General features: G+C 42.3%; 2 protein-coding genes across 4 annotated transcripts in view; one reads left to right on the top strand and one right to left on the bottom strand.

Annotated features, from left to right (window-relative positions):
• The window catches only part of LOC140647671 (ethanolaminephosphotransferase 1-like), a 63,392-nt gene extending 59,308 nt beyond the window's left edge, over window positions 1-4,084 (bottom strand). The window contains exon 1 of the mRNA XM_072852528.1: window positions 3,837-4,084. The gene's annotated coding sequence lies outside the window, so the exon portion shown is untranslated. The remainder of the gene's footprint in view (window positions 1-3,836) is intronic.
• The window catches only part of SPIDR (scaffold protein involved in DNA repair), a 208,427-nt gene continuing 195,594 nt past the window's right edge, over window positions 3,694-16,526 (top strand). For all 3 annotated transcript variants that reach the window (XR_012040905.1, XM_072852525.1, XM_072852524.1), the window contains exons 1-4: window positions 3,694-3,832; window positions 12,643-12,798; window positions 13,836-13,914; window positions 15,425-15,610. Coding sequence is in view for 2 of the 3 variants with exons in the window: in XM_072852525.1 (XP_072708626.1) it covers window positions 3,818-3,832; window positions 12,643-12,798; window positions 13,836-13,914; window positions 15,425-15,610 (436 nt within the window). In the remaining variant the exon portion in view is untranslated. The remainder of the gene's footprint in view (window positions 3,833-12,642; window positions 12,799-13,835; window positions 13,915-15,424; window positions 15,611-16,526) is intronic.

The following is a 16,526-nucleotide window of genomic DNA, read 5'->3' as shown; positions in this document are numbered from 1 at the left end:
TTACTAAAATATATAAAGTGCAGTGTTATCAGTACCTCAGTAATTTTAAAATCTTGTTGAATTAAACTAACAGGAAGAACTTTGGTGGGAATAAACTGGTCTAATGATTGAAATTTAAGAAGTGCCACTTTTTTCCAGCTCTGATTATGTGCCTGCATTTTTTTTTACCAGTTAGAGCCAAAACAGAGTACTTAAATGATAGATGTTCAGTTTCAGCTTCAGCTTGGAAAATCTTATTTTATTTGCGTTTATCTCGTTAAACTACAGAGACATCTTATAAAACGTAGGCAAATATGCTTCCCAAATGTTACCATCTGTCAGAAAGTTATGTACTCATATTTCTTTTATAGCACTGAACACAAAGAAATAGCAGGAGAAGACACAAAAATGTCAGCCATCGTAAGATGCCATAGGCAGCGCTTGGTGGTGAGATGCTGAGACAACCGGGCTCGGGCCCAGCACGCAGCCACCCTGCGCCGGTCGGCAGCTGGGAAGCCCCCGAGGCTGGAGCCCCTCGAGGCTTTACGGCCAGGGGCAAAAGCTGGTAAAAAGATGCTTCCCGGGTATGTTGATTCACTTAAAACCTATTTTTGCTTTTGATTCTTAAACGATCGGCTATTAATTTTTAATTTGCATGAATGTAAGAACTTGACTCCATTTGCTTCACTAAAATCTGGCATCCCCTGAGGGTTTTTTTTCCTTTTTTTCCACAAGTCTACAGCTTGCCTCGTCATAGCCATGCATCGTACTATGAAATGGTACCGTTTAATTTATAGCGGAACTGGCACTGCAGCTGTGGGATTAAAAAGTCTGAAGTGTTTCATGTTGTTTCCTAGGAAACCTTAGAAAGCCAGGAATCATCAAATTGTAACACAGTCTGCTGAAGAAAATGTTATTTTAGATCTAGACTGGGAATCTGCCCGTGATCTAGCCTAGGCTTTGGGATCACCTCTTTGCCTGATAGATTCATAAAAATCCATCTGACCCTGAAAGACAGACTCTAAAATAATGAGTTTTTCCTCACCTATCTCATCCCAATTAAGTGGCTGGGTTGTTTGTGACTTTTAAAACTTTACTAAGGAAATGACTCAAACTAAAATCCTTTCTCTTTGTTTGAATTTGACATTGTCTGTACCAGGCTTTATACACTGGAAAGCTTTTAGAGCTGTAACTTAACACTCCATAAGAGGAAATGAATCCATAAACCCATGTTAGAATGAAGGACAGGCACATTCAAACAATATAAACAAGTTCTCCAAAATTCAATAATTTAAGCCTCCTTATCTTTTGATTCATTTGTATGAAATACATGTTGTTTCTTTGAGAGAGAATTTCTTTCTACATGTGGATTGAAGAACATTGATGCAATCAACAGCAGCACCGACAAATAAATGCGCTTTTTTCTGGACTTCACTAAAGAAATTCAGTTTTGTTGTTAACAGGAATTTTATATTTTTCATAGAATTTTTGTGCAATAAAAATACAAAAAGTATAAAATTTCTTAATGTTCCCTGAGCAGCAGCAACTTTAATCTTGAGCACAAACGCAGTCAATCAGTATATCAAATGGCATACTCAAACTATTATTTAAGCCTGCAAGAACACAGATATGCTTGCATATGTACATGAAAAAAAAGTTATTAAAAAATTATATAGCCGACTGCATGAATTATGACTTCCAAAAGTATAATGCACAGAAATTTTTAACAGACTTGAAGAATAACGTACTGGTATTATGAAACTTAAGCTTATGTGAAGAAGCTCGGCATCTATTATTCTTTCTCCACAGAAACATTATTTTAAAAAACAATCACAGCTCTATTTTAATTCCTAATATATAGGGTTGTTTTCTGACCCATTTCCTCTATTTGCGTGTCATTTCAGTACTTCTTTGTCAAGAACATGAAAACAAATGAAGGAATCTATGGATTGGGTGACCTTCTTGGGAGTCTATAGAAGTAAGTTCCTCCCAGGTGTCAGCATCTTGGAATCCTTGGAAGAAGTTTATGTATAGAAAAAAAATAATACAGACTCGCTAAGCAGACCAGACTTCCGTGGTCCACCTGTTTCTCTATGACTTTGCTCTAACACAGATCATCTAACTGAATAGTGCAATAACATACTTTTTCAAATATCAAAGAGAACCACTTTGATGATGCATAATAGAATTAATTTGTCAGTCTGGTAATTTCAGAAGAAATACTGCAAATTTTTGTAAGGATGAGAACACAGTGCTTTTATATTTGTTTTGAACATAACAGTCAAAGGCAGTATGGGGTTTGGATGATGGTGTTTCTGGCTCTCTGCTCTTTGCAAAACCCACTTTTAATTAGTGGCAGTTTTATAAAGGGAATGTAAGATGGGTATTGGCCACAGGGTGCCTTGGAAAAAATACAAACTGTCAACTATAGACATAGCTATATGTAAATAGGGTTTAATAATAAGAAATGCAGTCATAGAGTACCTTCTATCAAAATGTGTTTTACAAATTCTAATTAAGCTATGAGATACAAAGTACAATTATCTTGTTTTACAAAGATTATTATTCTGTTTCTTAACAGTAGCACTGACAGCCTAAGTGACCTTCTCAAGAACATACAAAAAGCAATAAAAAATAACCTAACTGTCCCTTTCCTGCCAGTGTTTCCACTTGTATCAGAAAAACATTTTCAAAGGTCATCAGCCTTTTTTCCTTTAGTTGCCATTATAGTTTTCTGGCATTATAGTTCTGCCATTAATATAATGCCATTTCTGGCATTATAGTTCTGCCATTATAGTTTTTCATTATAGAACGTCAGTTCAAAGCATGTGCAATTCCAAGTCCCTACATCTTGGCACTGACATTACCCTTTTTGCCTGTAAATTTATCTGCTTGTTTGTTGTTAGTTTAGGGAGTTAAAAACCTCATGCTAATGGCTTAGCAGCAAAAATATTTTTCATAAATATGTGTCTCGTGTTTAGACATTACTTGCTTGGTATCTAGCCAGAGTTTAGATCCCAGTGCTTTGTTTATTTCCTTGTGGTGTTAAACAGCACCATTCTTTCGAGATTGACTTCTGAGCGAACTCGGGTATCACGAAGGATGCGGAGGCAAAACACAGGCTGGAGAACTTCTCCTTCCACAACAAACACAGTTCAGACATAGCTCTCCACGCCGCCCCCTTAGAAATCTGGGCTGCCAACTCAGGCAGCGCCAGGGCAAGGGCGAAGAGGACCCAGGCCGCAGCCGCCTCGCTCCCAGCCAGGCCGCAGGGGCAGCTTGGCGGAGGAAGGGGCCGCAGGCCAAACCCGCCCAGGCCGGAGGGACGCGGTGCCGGCAACAGCGTTTCCCGCCGAGAAAACCCCGGCGGCTCCCGGTGCCTGCCCCGCCACCCGGCCGGGCCGAGCCGAGCGGCGCCCCTCCACCGCCGGGGCTCCTCCGGCGCCCCGGCAGGGCCGGTAGGTGGACGCGCGCGGAGCCCGTTAACGCCTCCTTTACAACCGCGGCGCTGCGAGGGGGCCCTGCCCGACGCTGGGGCGGGGGTGCCGCAGCCTGCGCCTGGGGGCCGCGCGGGGAAGGAGGGATGAGAGGGGAGCGGCCGGGCCCCGCACCAGGGAGGCAGCGGCGGCGGGGGAACGAGGGAGAAAGGAGCCCGCGCTCCGCCGCGCCCGCCCAATCAGGAGCCGCTGGAAAGGGCGGGGGTGTGGCCGCCGGCTCGCGCGAAAGGCGAGTCCCGCCTTCCCGCGCGGGGAGCGGGCTGGGGGGGTTCCACCTTTGCCCCTCCCCCTAGGGCTCCCCCGCCACGTGACACAGGACGTGGCTGCCGTGTCAGGGGGCGATGCCCAGTAGGAAGGTACCTGCGTGCGCGCGGGAGGGGAGGGGGCTCCGGCGGGTCGGGTCGGGCGCGGGCGGCCGAGGCGGGCAACTGCCGCCCCGGCCTTCCCTCAGGGCCGAGCCGTGGCCCCGCCAGCGGCACTCCCTGCGTCCTTCGCGGCGGCCTCCCGTGTGCCCCGCTGGCCACCCGCCGCGGCTTGCTGCCCTGGTGCGGGGGGTGGTGGTGGTGGTGGCGGCGGCCGCGGCAGAGGAGGAGGAGGAGGAGGAGGAGGAGGAGGAGGAGGAGGAGGCGGAGCAGCCCCGCTGCCCCCTCACACGGGAACCCGAACCCGCCGCTCGGGCTGGCGCCTCCCCCCGCCCGAGCCCGGGAGGCGGTGTCAGAAAGACACCCAGCCGGCTGCCCGGGGGAGGGTGGTCCCGGCGCCGGTGGTGTTCCGGTCGCCCTGACCAGGCAAGCGGTGGCTGGGGCCCACCGAGCTCAGCCTGCGAATGTCTCCCGGGAAGCGGCCCGGCGGCGTCCGTTGCTGGGCTCGGCCCGCGCCTCGGGCCCCGCGGGCTGCGGGAGAAGGGGGCCCAGCTGCGGCTTGTTCCAGGGCAAGACTTGTGTATTGGCAGCCCGCCGCGCTGGAGCGGGGGGCGGGAGCACGGGTCCTTCACCGCCTTCGTCGTGTTCTCCATTGCGCTACGCTGACCTTTTCTTCATCGTTACACAGTGGAAGCGCAGCTGTACTGAGGGGAAAGTGTAATTCAGCCTTTTTCATTAGATGATAGTCAGGGAAAAAGTGCAGGGGAAGTAAAACTATGAGAGGAAAAGGAAAAGAGGCTTAATCAAAATTGCCAGTCTTAATATTCTTTCGAGTAGCTTAGCTTCTTTGGGCATGAGTGGGAGTAGAGGGAGGAGAAGCGCCCCGTGCTTTTTTTCGGTCTCCTTACTTTGGTAGTTTGCTTGGTGCATTTGATGATACTTGCGGGATAGTAAGTAGGATGCTGTCTCTGATTTGCAGCGCTTATGCTAATATTGAGGTACTGCTGAAAGACAGACTACAAGTGTCATTGCTTGCTATATAAATACAAATAGAGTTCAAATGATGGATCTGGGTTCTAAGGCATTTCATTTTCCATTTAGCATATGGATAAAATGGTGTGAATATTCTACACCAATTTTTAAATATAACCACATTTAAAATCAATTTTTATGGAAGAAAATGTCAACAACAAGCTTAAAATAACCTACTATACTTCATTTAAATTACCTTGTAATACTGACAGTATACACATTTTCTTCTAAAAGTTTTGAAGTTCTTGACTAGTGAAAAACTGCACACTTCAACTGACAAGGTTTAACCCGCCCTTGTTTCAGTGTGATGACAGCTTTTGACAATAGTAGTTTCTTTTGCAGACAAAGATAATGTTAGTAATTACTATATCAATGGAAACTATACTGGTCAAGTGAAAAGACAGCAGTCTGCTTTACTTGCTGACTATGCTATGAATTAAACTATTTTAAACAACAAACCAACCTGACACATAACAAAAAGGTATGATGCTGTTATTGTATCCTAAACATTTTGGATAATTTAATCTTGTGAAAGCTTAAATATTGGTCTCACACATCAGTATCAATGGGAAAAGTACTTTGAGGTTTTTTTTCCTTCTTTCCCAAACACATGCTGACAGTGTGGAATGAGGTATGCTAGGTCATTGTGACCGTGGTCATACAGTTTAGATTTTTTCATGAATAATTACAACTTGATGAAGTCCTTTCTCAGGATCACACGTATTCTTGTGAAACGTCTTTGGAAAATATGCATACTGGTTTTCTTGGGAATAAAAAAATAATCTTGGCTTGAAAAAAAATACAGGCTATGGTTTTAATTCTGCAACCTTTATTTAAATCCTCACTTGAGTGTTTAAAATGCAAAGATGTTTTAATATGAAATTAAAACTTCACTTTCTATTCAGGCACTAAAAACAGTAATTACACTTTCAGGAGCTCAATAGCATGAATACTGAGTTTTGCTGAAAATGCGATGCCTGTTGTCAAATTCAGTTTTGTGCTATCTTAAAATTGGGCTTTTGAAGCCCAAGACTCCTTCCTTTTAGTTTATGAGTACTTTTATGTGAAGTCTGTGAGGACAAAGGCAAAAGATGAGGATGGCTGTTTGTCGGTGTTCGATATTTCTGTGTACTTTTATGTGATTGTTCCATTCAAAAGGTTTTTTTTAAAAAACACAAAAATTCTCTGGAAACCAGGGCTGCGATTTTCAACACTTTATTGTTTGTTCTGCTTTGTGTTAGGGAAGAATGCAGTAATTGTATTTGAACACTTTCAAGTGATGCTTAAGTGACATGTCTAATTTCTGGATTTGCATGTCAGTAGCAGGAGGACTTCATGTAATGAAACACTTTATTATTATTTTTGCCCTTCAGCTTATGTTGCTTTTTGTGTTAGAGAAAGTGAAGTATCAAAGAAATGCCACTTGCATATGAGGTAGATAATATATTGCGTCATGCTTTCCTGGGGTTTCATTCCATGGTTTTTGGAGCAGCCCCAAGAAAGTGGGATTGCCTGGAGCATAAAGGGCTGTGCAGTGAGTAGTCTTTGAACATACTATCCCAGTGACTTCATACAGGGTGCTTCTGGTTAACTAATATTGTTACTTTATTTGGCATAAGTAACAATATAGATTGGTTGAGTGGAGATATTCTAGATAGAACCATCTGTTTAAAAATCAAAACCAACCCCCTGGTCCTGTGCTTTTAGTCATCTGGTGCATAATCATTATAGATATTTATTGAATTTTCAGAGAATTTGCAGGCACACCTGCACCCACGTAAGCTAACTTACCCTTTAACTAAAGGAGTAATGAGGAAGGATTGCCTGCTGTGCCTTTTACGTGGAGGGCTTGATCCTAATTCCACTGACACCAGCAAGAGTAGTTAAATTTTTTTCACTCCCTTAGAAGAAAATGCCCCAGAGACAAAACGCGGTGCTTTCGTGAACAGAGGTCAACAGACAATTTCTGCATGAGGTAGCCATCCTAGCCTCCCCTTTTTTAACTCAGTATTTCAGAGGTCATATTTTATCTGCAGACACTCTCCGCAATCCCCAAGATTCTTTGCCTGACTCTTTGTTTTCTAATAAATCTTGATTTTTATGAGTTACACCAGGTTTACATGATCTAGCTCTTTTGAGGCTGATTCAGTGATATATTTTTTTTTAATACCAATATCTTGTTTCTAGGCACTTCATGCATAACTAATAAATTACACAAGATATTTTTTGTGTGCCCCATTTTCATGCCAGAGGAAAAAGATGATGATTAACCTTGTGACTTGAGATTAAGAGAACTCACTGTTGTCACTGCATTTCTTTGGGAACAGCATGGCCTTCGGATTAGCTTCATTATAAATATTTATTCCTGAGAGAAACAAGTTTCTTGAAGTATTAGTTTGTCTGTTGCCTTGAAGCAGGCTGGAGCGGAAGCAAAGAGCCTTTAAAACTTTCCATTTCTGCGTGCCAGCCGGAGTATTCCTGCGGCAGAGGTCCTTGGACACCAGACCTCTGTGCCAGGGTGTTGGGGAGCAGCAGCCCCGGCAGCTCTGCAGTGGAAGGGTGACGGTGTCCTCCCCGGCACGGGCACCGTCCCACCATGCCCAAAGGCAACGAGCCGAACAGAGGCCCCGCAGGGCTGCTCCCAGCTCACTTGCACCTGCCCCTGGGCCCGTGGCCGCGCTGCCTCGCAGCTGGCCTCCTTGCTAGTGTAGTGCATTTGTAATTTGAAGCGTGGCGACGCTAGCTGTGTGTGGAAAGTGCGGTCACTGTGTTTCCCTCCTGTTCTTTGGGTTGTTGTCTTCGTCCAGAGGGAACCCTCTGGTGTCGTTTGTGTCCTTAAGAATTTTTCTTCTGAATTGCATGTCTTGTGACTTCATATCTATCTATCTGTAACTCTTTTCTATTGCAGACAATGTTCGTATTACGGATTTTTAATGAAAATACATTTGTGTGCTTTACATTTATATTTGCACATAAACATTAGGCATGTTGAAGTGATATACTTTTTACATGGCATATTTTTCTTTAAAAAAAAAAATTTGGTGTGTGTATGTATGTGTATACATGCACCCATACATATATATGCATGCATGCATGCAGTTGCTACTATGACAAACTCCCCCCTCAGTAACTGCATTGAAGCTGTAGGTCCGATTTCCAGAGTTCACATCAGGTATATCCAGAGTTCACATCAGTAAAGCCTTTGACAGTGTTTCCCACAGCATTCTCCTGGAGAAACTGGCTGCTCATGGCTTGGACAGGTGTACTCTTCGCTGGGTAAAGAACTGGCTGGATGGCCGGGCCCAAAGAGTGGTGGTGAATGGAGTTTACTCCAGTTGGTGGCCGGTCACAAGCAGTGTTCCCCAGGGCTCTGTGTTGGGGCCAGTTCTGTTTAATATCTTTATCAAAGATCTGGATGAAGGGATCAAGTGCACCCTCAGTAAGTTTGCAGGTGACACCAAGTTGTGCGGGAGTGTTGATCTGCTTGAGGGTAGGAAGGCTCTGCAGAGGGACCTGGACAGGCTGGATCCATGGGCTGGGGCCAATTGTATGAGGTTCAACAAGGCTAAGTGCCAGGTCCTGCACTTGGGCCACAGCAACCCCATGCAACGCTAGAGGCCTGGGGCAGAGTGGCTGGAAAGCTGCCTGGCAGAAAAGGACCTGGGGCTGTTGGTTGACAGCTGCCTGAATATGAGCCAGCAGTGTGCCCAGGTGGCCAAGAAAGCCAATGGCATCCTGGCTTGTATCAAAAATAGTGTGGCCAGCAGGAGTAGGGAAGTGATCGTGCCCCTGTACTCAGCACTGGTGAGGCTGCACCTCGAATGCTGTGTTCAGTTTTGGGCCCCTCACTACAAGAGAGACATTGAGGTGCTGGAGCGTGTCCAGAGAAGGGCAACGAAGCTGGTGAAGGGTCTGGAGCAGAAGTCTTCTGAGGAGCGGCTGAGGGAACTGGGGTTGTTTAGCCTGGAGAAAAGGAAGCTGAGGGGAGACCTTATTGCTCTCTACAGCTACCTGAAAGGAGGTTGTAGAGAGGTGGGGGTCGGTCTCTTCTCCCAGGTAACAAGTGATAGGACAAGAGGAAATGGCCTTAGATTGTGCCAGGGGAGGCTTAGACTGGATATTAGGAAATTTTACTTCACTGAAAGGGTTGTCAAGCATTGGAACAGGCTGCCCAGCCAAGTGGTTGAGTCGCCATCCCTGGAGGTATTTAAAAGACGTGTGGATGAGGTGCTTAGGGACATGGTGTAGTGGTGGTCTTGGTAGTGTTAGGTTTACGGTTGGACTCGATGATCTTAAAGGTCTTTTCCAACCTATACGATTCTGTGATTTATATGGAGAGATTTCAAATGTCAAGGAGTTTGCGATGAGGGGAGTTGTCTTTAGGGTTTGTTTTTTCAATTTTTTTAAGGTGGTGTAGGATATGGGAAATGGTGGAAAGGTATCTGCGTTAAAAGCACAGAGCTGTAAGTCACTGCTGTCAGTATCAACAATCAAGTCCTATTTCTCTTCCCTCCAAATGGTGTCTGCCAGAAATTTGTGGTCACTGAAGAACATCGTACCTAGAGGGTGTATTTCTTTACTTTCTTATTCTGGGACGTCAGGAACTGTTTTCAATTTTTCTCAGTGACTATAGTGGCTATAAATTTCTGTGTGGTGGTAGCAGAAACTCTCGGAGTTTCTTCTGTCTGTGGTGCAAGGCACATGGTGAGACAAAGAGGTAATTAACCAGAGCTGTCAGCAGTACCGAAGGGTTTTCAGGTTGTAGTTAAGCTGACAGAGTGTCAAGCAGCTGCTGGAGTGGTCCCACTGGTCCTTGTACCCTTTCTTCTGCTGCTGTGCCAGCTGTAGAAAACTAGTGCTTCTTCCCAAAGAAGTTTTCTGCTGGTTTGGTTCTTTGTCACTATGTCTGCACGGAGTCTGGGAGTGCCGAATGCTTGGGCATAAGTAGGGGGAGAGGTGACTTCAGTTGTTTCTGGTTTGTCATGAGACCACCTGCACTGAGACATCCTTGTAGTGCTGTTCTGAAAACCTGAGCAGCCCTGCCCTTATCCAGGCTAGCGAAGTGGAGGATTAAATAACTCTTCTGTCGTTAACAGTCATTAACTGTTAGAACAGTTTTTGTCTGTCAGAGCCATGATTGTCTAGTGCCTCTGAAGGAATATTCCTAGCTGTTTAAAAGTCACTCCCAGTGCCACTTCACATTGCACTCTAACAATCTAAGTATAAGCATAACCATCTACACCATCTAAGCATAAAACTAGCTATTTGCTCTATTCATAGTAGCATTTTTTTAAATCTTGTCAACTGTAAGCATACCCTTTCTATATGCACCCTAACCCTTCTTACCTAGGGAGAGGGAGTTAGTGTGTGGCTTTTATCCTGCCTATTTTTGTATGGCATTCCCTTTCCAAATCTTGACAGTTTTGCACCGCTGGCCATACCTCAGCTGCCACGTTCTGCTGTTTGTTCCCTGCCTCTTGTGCCGTGCTCTTTCTTTGCTCCATTGGTATTGCACAGCATAGAGAAACAGAGGGATTCTGTCTGTCAGGGTATTTGATTGAGATATTTGTTATTCTTAAAATCATTCAAATGATTTTAAGAATAACACAGATGATAAACTTAACAGAGTAATTCTCTAGTTCTGTTTATTTGGCTTCCTAACAATAGAAATATATTATGAAGCCTTGTTTTATGTAACTCTCTGTGTGGGCATTTGTGTGGCTTTTTCACTTGTTTGCAACTGTTTCTGCTTTTAATTGACCATCAAAAGGAGTGTATTGTAAACCCGTGCGCAAGTCGTAGTGCTGTTATTGGCACAGATACACATTCTTCAAAACTGGAGTGTCCCATTTAAGAAATAAGCTTAGATGAACTGCGTTTTACACTGTAAATGTTTATCTGCAAAATGTATCTTGCAAAATCATCTTGAAGCTACGAAAAGATTTGTATAAGCAAGACTTCCAGCACTGGCTAAGGTTTAAAAAAACAAAAACAAAACAAACCCCAAAATCAAAACAGCAAACTAGAGCCATGGCATGGTTTTGAGCCTTGGTGCACTGCTGGCTGTGCTGTTAACTCTGAGCCTGGCAGAAATCAGTCACTCTGGGTGAAGGTGAAGCGAACGTCTCCAACTGGAGTGAAGCCTTGCTGTGACATTTTGCTGCAGAACCAACAAATGGGTCTTGACGTGTTTCAGTTATTAGTATTTTCCCTGTCCATGCTTTCTTCTGTGCAGAGGCAAGAGTACTTACCAAGAGGATAGCACAATGTAGAGGTTCATGCCTAAGCTTTCTGGAAATGGAGGCTTGGGCCAGCAGCTTCACTGGGAGGAAAGCAGGATTTAAATTCTCTTTGTGTAATAATGTTAACCCTTCTTGTTTAAACTGCCATAGACTCCTTACTTGACATCATGTCCTCATTAAAGTGCTTTTGATTCCTTATTTAATACCACATCAGATTCAAGGTTGTACTTCTCATTTATATATCGGCGGGAGCAGTTATGGGGATAGTTTGATTTTGGTGATAATGACCTCTTGTAGTAGCTGCTTTTCAATGTAAATACCCCCAGCGGTTTTAGAAGAGGCTCTTAGCAAGGTCAGCTGCCATCAGAGGAAACTGCAAAGCCCATTTGTTTTACTTTGTCTTCTCACCATGCGACAATAGGACTGGCTGACCGGAAGGGTGAATCAAGATGCTGCTTACTGTGTGCTTTTGGAAAGTACTTGTTCTATCCTTGCGAGCACTCAAATGATCTAGAGGAAACAAATACACATTATCAGTTAAAAAATGGGCAAAAGTTGCCAAAGGCTTTTTTTTTTTTTTTGCATATGTTTCTTAGTTCAGAGCGTATGTTACAGTCCCGATTGACCAGTTTGGCTGAAAATGTATGTGCTGATTAACGTAACTTTGGAGTAATTTTTGAATATAGGTAGGAACTGTAGTTGCTTGAGAGAAAGTATATCAAAAGAAGACAGACATATTCAGGCAGATAATATAGGAAACATTTTGTAAGACAAGTTTCAGTGGCAGAGTGGGCTAAGATGTTTATTGTGCTTAAGAACAATTTATATGTATAAACTGGTGTAGAATCTTAAAGATAACTTTGGATGTGATAACAGGCAATTCTCTCAACTTCAGCTATTCTCAGATGCTAAAATCTGTTGCATGAAATTAGCACTGGATGCTAATCAGCATCCTGTTTCGTGACTTACCTGATAGTCCAAATGACTTCCAGCATCCCATGTAAGGGGAATGCAACACTTCATCTACCATTTTTTGGGAAATGGTTGTGAAAACAAATGTAATTCTTAAAGCTGATAGAGTCTGGGGTTTTTTGTTTGGTTGGTCTTTAATGGAGAGCTGGATAGTGATTATCTAGTTTGACCTTCTTCATAACACAGAATTCAATCAAATTAAATGTGAGTTTGAAGGAATTATTTAGTTAAAATGTATTTTACTGAGCTGTTCCTGTTTAGGATAATATTTTCAGCTTCACTGGGCAGCTAACAGGTATTAAAAATGTAACTTAGATCAACAGAAAGTAGTCTACTTATCAAAAATTAAATTTACCCATGACATTTGGGTTGTTGTTATTATATGCTGTTGTATAAAAAATGGTTGCAAGTGTTCAAGGCTTTTTTTCCTCAGCTCATTAAAAATTGGAATTTATATTTCTAAGTATTCAGAAAAAGGGGTGGTCTAGATTAAGTAAAGTTCACTTGAAAAGGATTATGGGTACATGATGTTTTTAATGGGTTTGTTTTTCCTTGTAGCGGAAGCGATTTTGGAATGCAGAATGCACACCTTTCCCAGATGAGACACCCCTACAGCTGAAAAAATCAAATGTCAGGACATCAGTGGCTGCTACTTCGATTTCCAATGCGTGGCTTAGGTGTGGGGATGGTTTTCAGAGCACTTCAGTGCTGGAGGTAAAACACTGGCTTGCTTAACGGTGTAAGAAAGAGATGCAAACTGACAGTTAAACCAATTGCTATGCTTGACTGAATTGGTGGTGCCCTTTTTTGTGTTGTTTCCCAATTAACAGCATATTGTTATACCTGTCAAAGTAGACAAAAATGGAAAGCAAGGTTACGGAAGGCCATTGTCTTAACTTGTTAGTGTAATTTTCTGAGCATACGTTAACTTGTTACCTTCTAGATAGCACTTATCACTTGGAAAATTTAAACAATACACTGAAAGATACAAAAGTAATTTGACATTTGGGATGGAGTACTGCATTTCCTAAAAAATAGGGAACAAAAAGACTCTAGTTTGCATCTGAAGATTTTTTTGCTAGATCTAAAGAGTATGTTTGCAATAATGAATTCACTGTAGAAAATCCTGCTTTTTGATGACCCTGCACATGTGGATCTTGGTGCAGATGCTCTTTTGGATGATACATCAAATTATGTTTAATTTTTTGTGTGTGTGTTGGTCTTGTTGGTCATGAACAGAGATGTTGAGCCAGCTCTGAGCGAGAAGTGCTTTGTGCTGAAAATCATCTTCAACCAAGTTGCTTTTCTGTTTCCTCTTCTGGTACTGAGCAGTCACAGTGTCACATAGCTTGTGCGATTTAGTAAAATCAGAGACAGGGCCACTGAGCGCTTCTTTCTGTAACCTTTGAATAGGGCACATCCTTTATCAAGCATGCTCTTCCTGCCCACTTTTGACATTTTAATGCTGAAAATACTGGCGGCTGTTCTTCACAAGGGCAGATGTGATTCCTGTCATAGTCACAGTAGTATTTTCCCAAACAATAAAAATTCAGCTTTTATGTTACTGTTCTCATGCTTTATTACCTCACTCATTATATTGCAGTCTAGTAGGAGATAGAAAAACTAATTTGAAATTGTTCTACTAAGTTGTGGTGGGTGAATAACAACAGTTTTGAGTATATTACTACATGTTAAAATAGTCTTTAATGCCTTGGTGATTAAATATCTCCCTCTGTCTCTTTTTAATATAGTCTCTGAGACCTGCTGATAAGAAATCCAGGATTAAGAAGCATCTTGGACCACTGTTAACAACTGCTGAAAGCGCAGCAGGTATAACTATTTCATGTTAGTGTTGTCAGAAGATTGTCACTTTGTTTTGCCCTTTATCAAGGTAGAAGTTGGCTCAAAATACTGGTTGCTTTCTTCTTCTGTTATTGTAATCAGAAGCTGATTTTGCTAAGAGACACAGACGTGATGCTGTTGTGATTGGGCTCCTCTATTCACCTAGAGTGCCAGAAATATATTCTGCAAAGCTACAGGCACTTCAGCTACTGCTCTTGAACAGATGAAAGCAGCATCACTAATATTGTATATAGTGTGTGTTCTAGCAGGGACAGGATATTTAAATTCTTCACAGTTTTAAGAGGAAGGAATGAAAAACAACACTTAGCTGTCTAGTTAGAGGGTGAAATAATTATCTCTTCTGCTAGAGACAGACAAGCAGGGATGAGAGAAAACATATATTTTGTGAGTATGAGCAATAGACAGAAAAACAGAATTTTGTCAACCTCCTGCTTTCCCAGTCTTCTGTGTGCACCTGAGTCTGTTTAATATTGTGATAAAAAAAGAACTCTAGGCATAATAAAGAGGAGGAGGACTTACTGACTCCCTCCAGTTCTTTCCCTTTTTGAGTCCAGAGGAGAGGAAAGAAAGAGGACTTCTTCAGTCTTTGTATTTCTACTTGCTCCAGCAGGTGTGCTGCCTCTGTTGGAGTTAAGTGACCTACTGGGCACCTTTTGTCTACCTTTTGGGGTTCAAAAGCATGCTTTTCCAGATTTCTGAAAAGAACCTCTCTGTGTTGCAGGAGGAGATACGGTTGTGGTTCTCTCTTCTGGGCCCTCCCGCCTAATTCCAAATCCCCAGTAATTGTCTAACTTCCCATTTACCTAAAAAACTTCAGTAGTTGTGGGAAGTGGAAAATCCTGCCTTCCTGTGATTGCTAATTCTGCATGCTCTACTGCTAAGCATTAATTCTTTTCTCCTTGCTTTTGTTATTAAAAATGATAGAGAAAGGTATTTTGAATTTAAACGTCTCACTTCAAAAACACAACAGCTATTCTTTGTTACTCCTGAAAAGTTTAATTTTTTTTTTTTCTCTCAGGACAAAACTGGAAAGTCACCTCTATTGATGGCATACTTTTGTTCATTTGTTATTCATTGTATAAAGTCAGAGAAATCCCAGACCCAGACTTCTAAGGACAGTCTTTATTTAAACCACTTACTATTTTCAAAGGGCACATGCGGGAGCATTAGGACTGTGTGTAGAGGACTATATGCCAGACAGTCATTACTTGTCCTCACTTTGCTGAAGGACTGATTGATAGCCTCACTGTATAAAATGAAGTGTTAGCATTTATTGTGGAGAACCAAAATGAAATAATGCGTGTACGTATAAGAAATATGTGTGAGTTAATGCTCCGGTATTAATCACTGATGCCTGGTGACAGAACTGGTAACTTTTTTCCTGTTCAAAAATAATATAGTTTAAATTTTAAATTCTTAAAAATTAACAGTATCACATTTGTGTAACAATCTAACACTTTACAATTCTTTTTAATAGGATCTGCTGCTGCTGAAAGCTCTAAAGAGGCTGAAGGCATAATATGGACCTCTAGTGGCAGTGATTTTTCAGATGATGAAAATAAAACATTGATTCCAAGGTTACACAGCAAAAAAAGTCACGCTTCCAAAACAGAGGAATCACCTAGCAGACATGACTTATTGTTAGAGGACAGTAGTAGTGAAGGTAAGTTCATACACAAGCAGATTTGTCAAGAAACCTTCTGTCAACTTCAAGTGCTGTAATGAAAATTCTTTGAGGTCATTCTGACAAAATGACATGATCTAATCCTATTTCAGTTAAATCAGTTGGCGGTTTTTTTAACAATTTCATCTGAGTATGGAATAAGCTCTTAGTATAAATTATGTACAAAAATTTTAAACCTTGGAGTAAAGGAGCATAGTTGGGCAGGTTATACATCGAATAAAGCATGTCAGTTCATTCCAATATATTACAGTTTATTTGTACGATTTCCTTCTCTGTGCTGTGGTACAGATACTGGGGTTGTGAACAGCTTTCTCTGCCCGCCCTGTCCTACTGCTGAAACTGCTGTCTGCATCTACTGACTAGATGTGGCAGACTTTGCAGCTGCAGACAGCATCATGTTCTGTGGTGTGAGTTTTCATTTCGGTACACAGTATTCCTTGTTTCCCCTGTTAGCTGTATTGTGTGAACAACCATGAGTTTTGTTCTTAGGACTTGCTTTCTAATTCATGGAGCAGGGGATGACAGAGGGGAGGGAAAAAAGTGCGGCTGAAGACAGAAAAATCTTTACTTGTGTGCTCCATTACATGAGTGTTAATTAGGATAATGTTTAATTTGCATTAGAACTTGTTAGGAAGTATTTTCAGTGTGACTACTTCCAGAAAAATAAATCAGGTTAGCTTTGTAATACTTCAGCTAGATCTGAAGTATTACAGCTAGACTTCACGTCCTGGATGTCTGGCAAAGTGTTCAAACACCACTGTGAGTTATTTCATCCATATTTTTGTAACTGATTTAACACTGTCATGGACATATCTGATGGTTGTCTTTTGTAATTCCTAATAATTTTCTTTCCTTATTTTTGAAATGGAAGGACTGTCCATTTTCTAGACTGCAA

This window comes from Ciconia boyciana, chromosome 2, assembly GCF_034638445.1.
Source record: "Ciconia boyciana chromosome 2, ASM3463844v1, whole genome shotgun sequence".
Taxonomy (NCBI): Eukaryota; Metazoa; Chordata; class Aves; order Ciconiiformes; family Ciconiidae; genus Ciconia; species Ciconia boyciana.
This window is presented reverse-complemented; position numbering and strand designations above follow the sequence as displayed.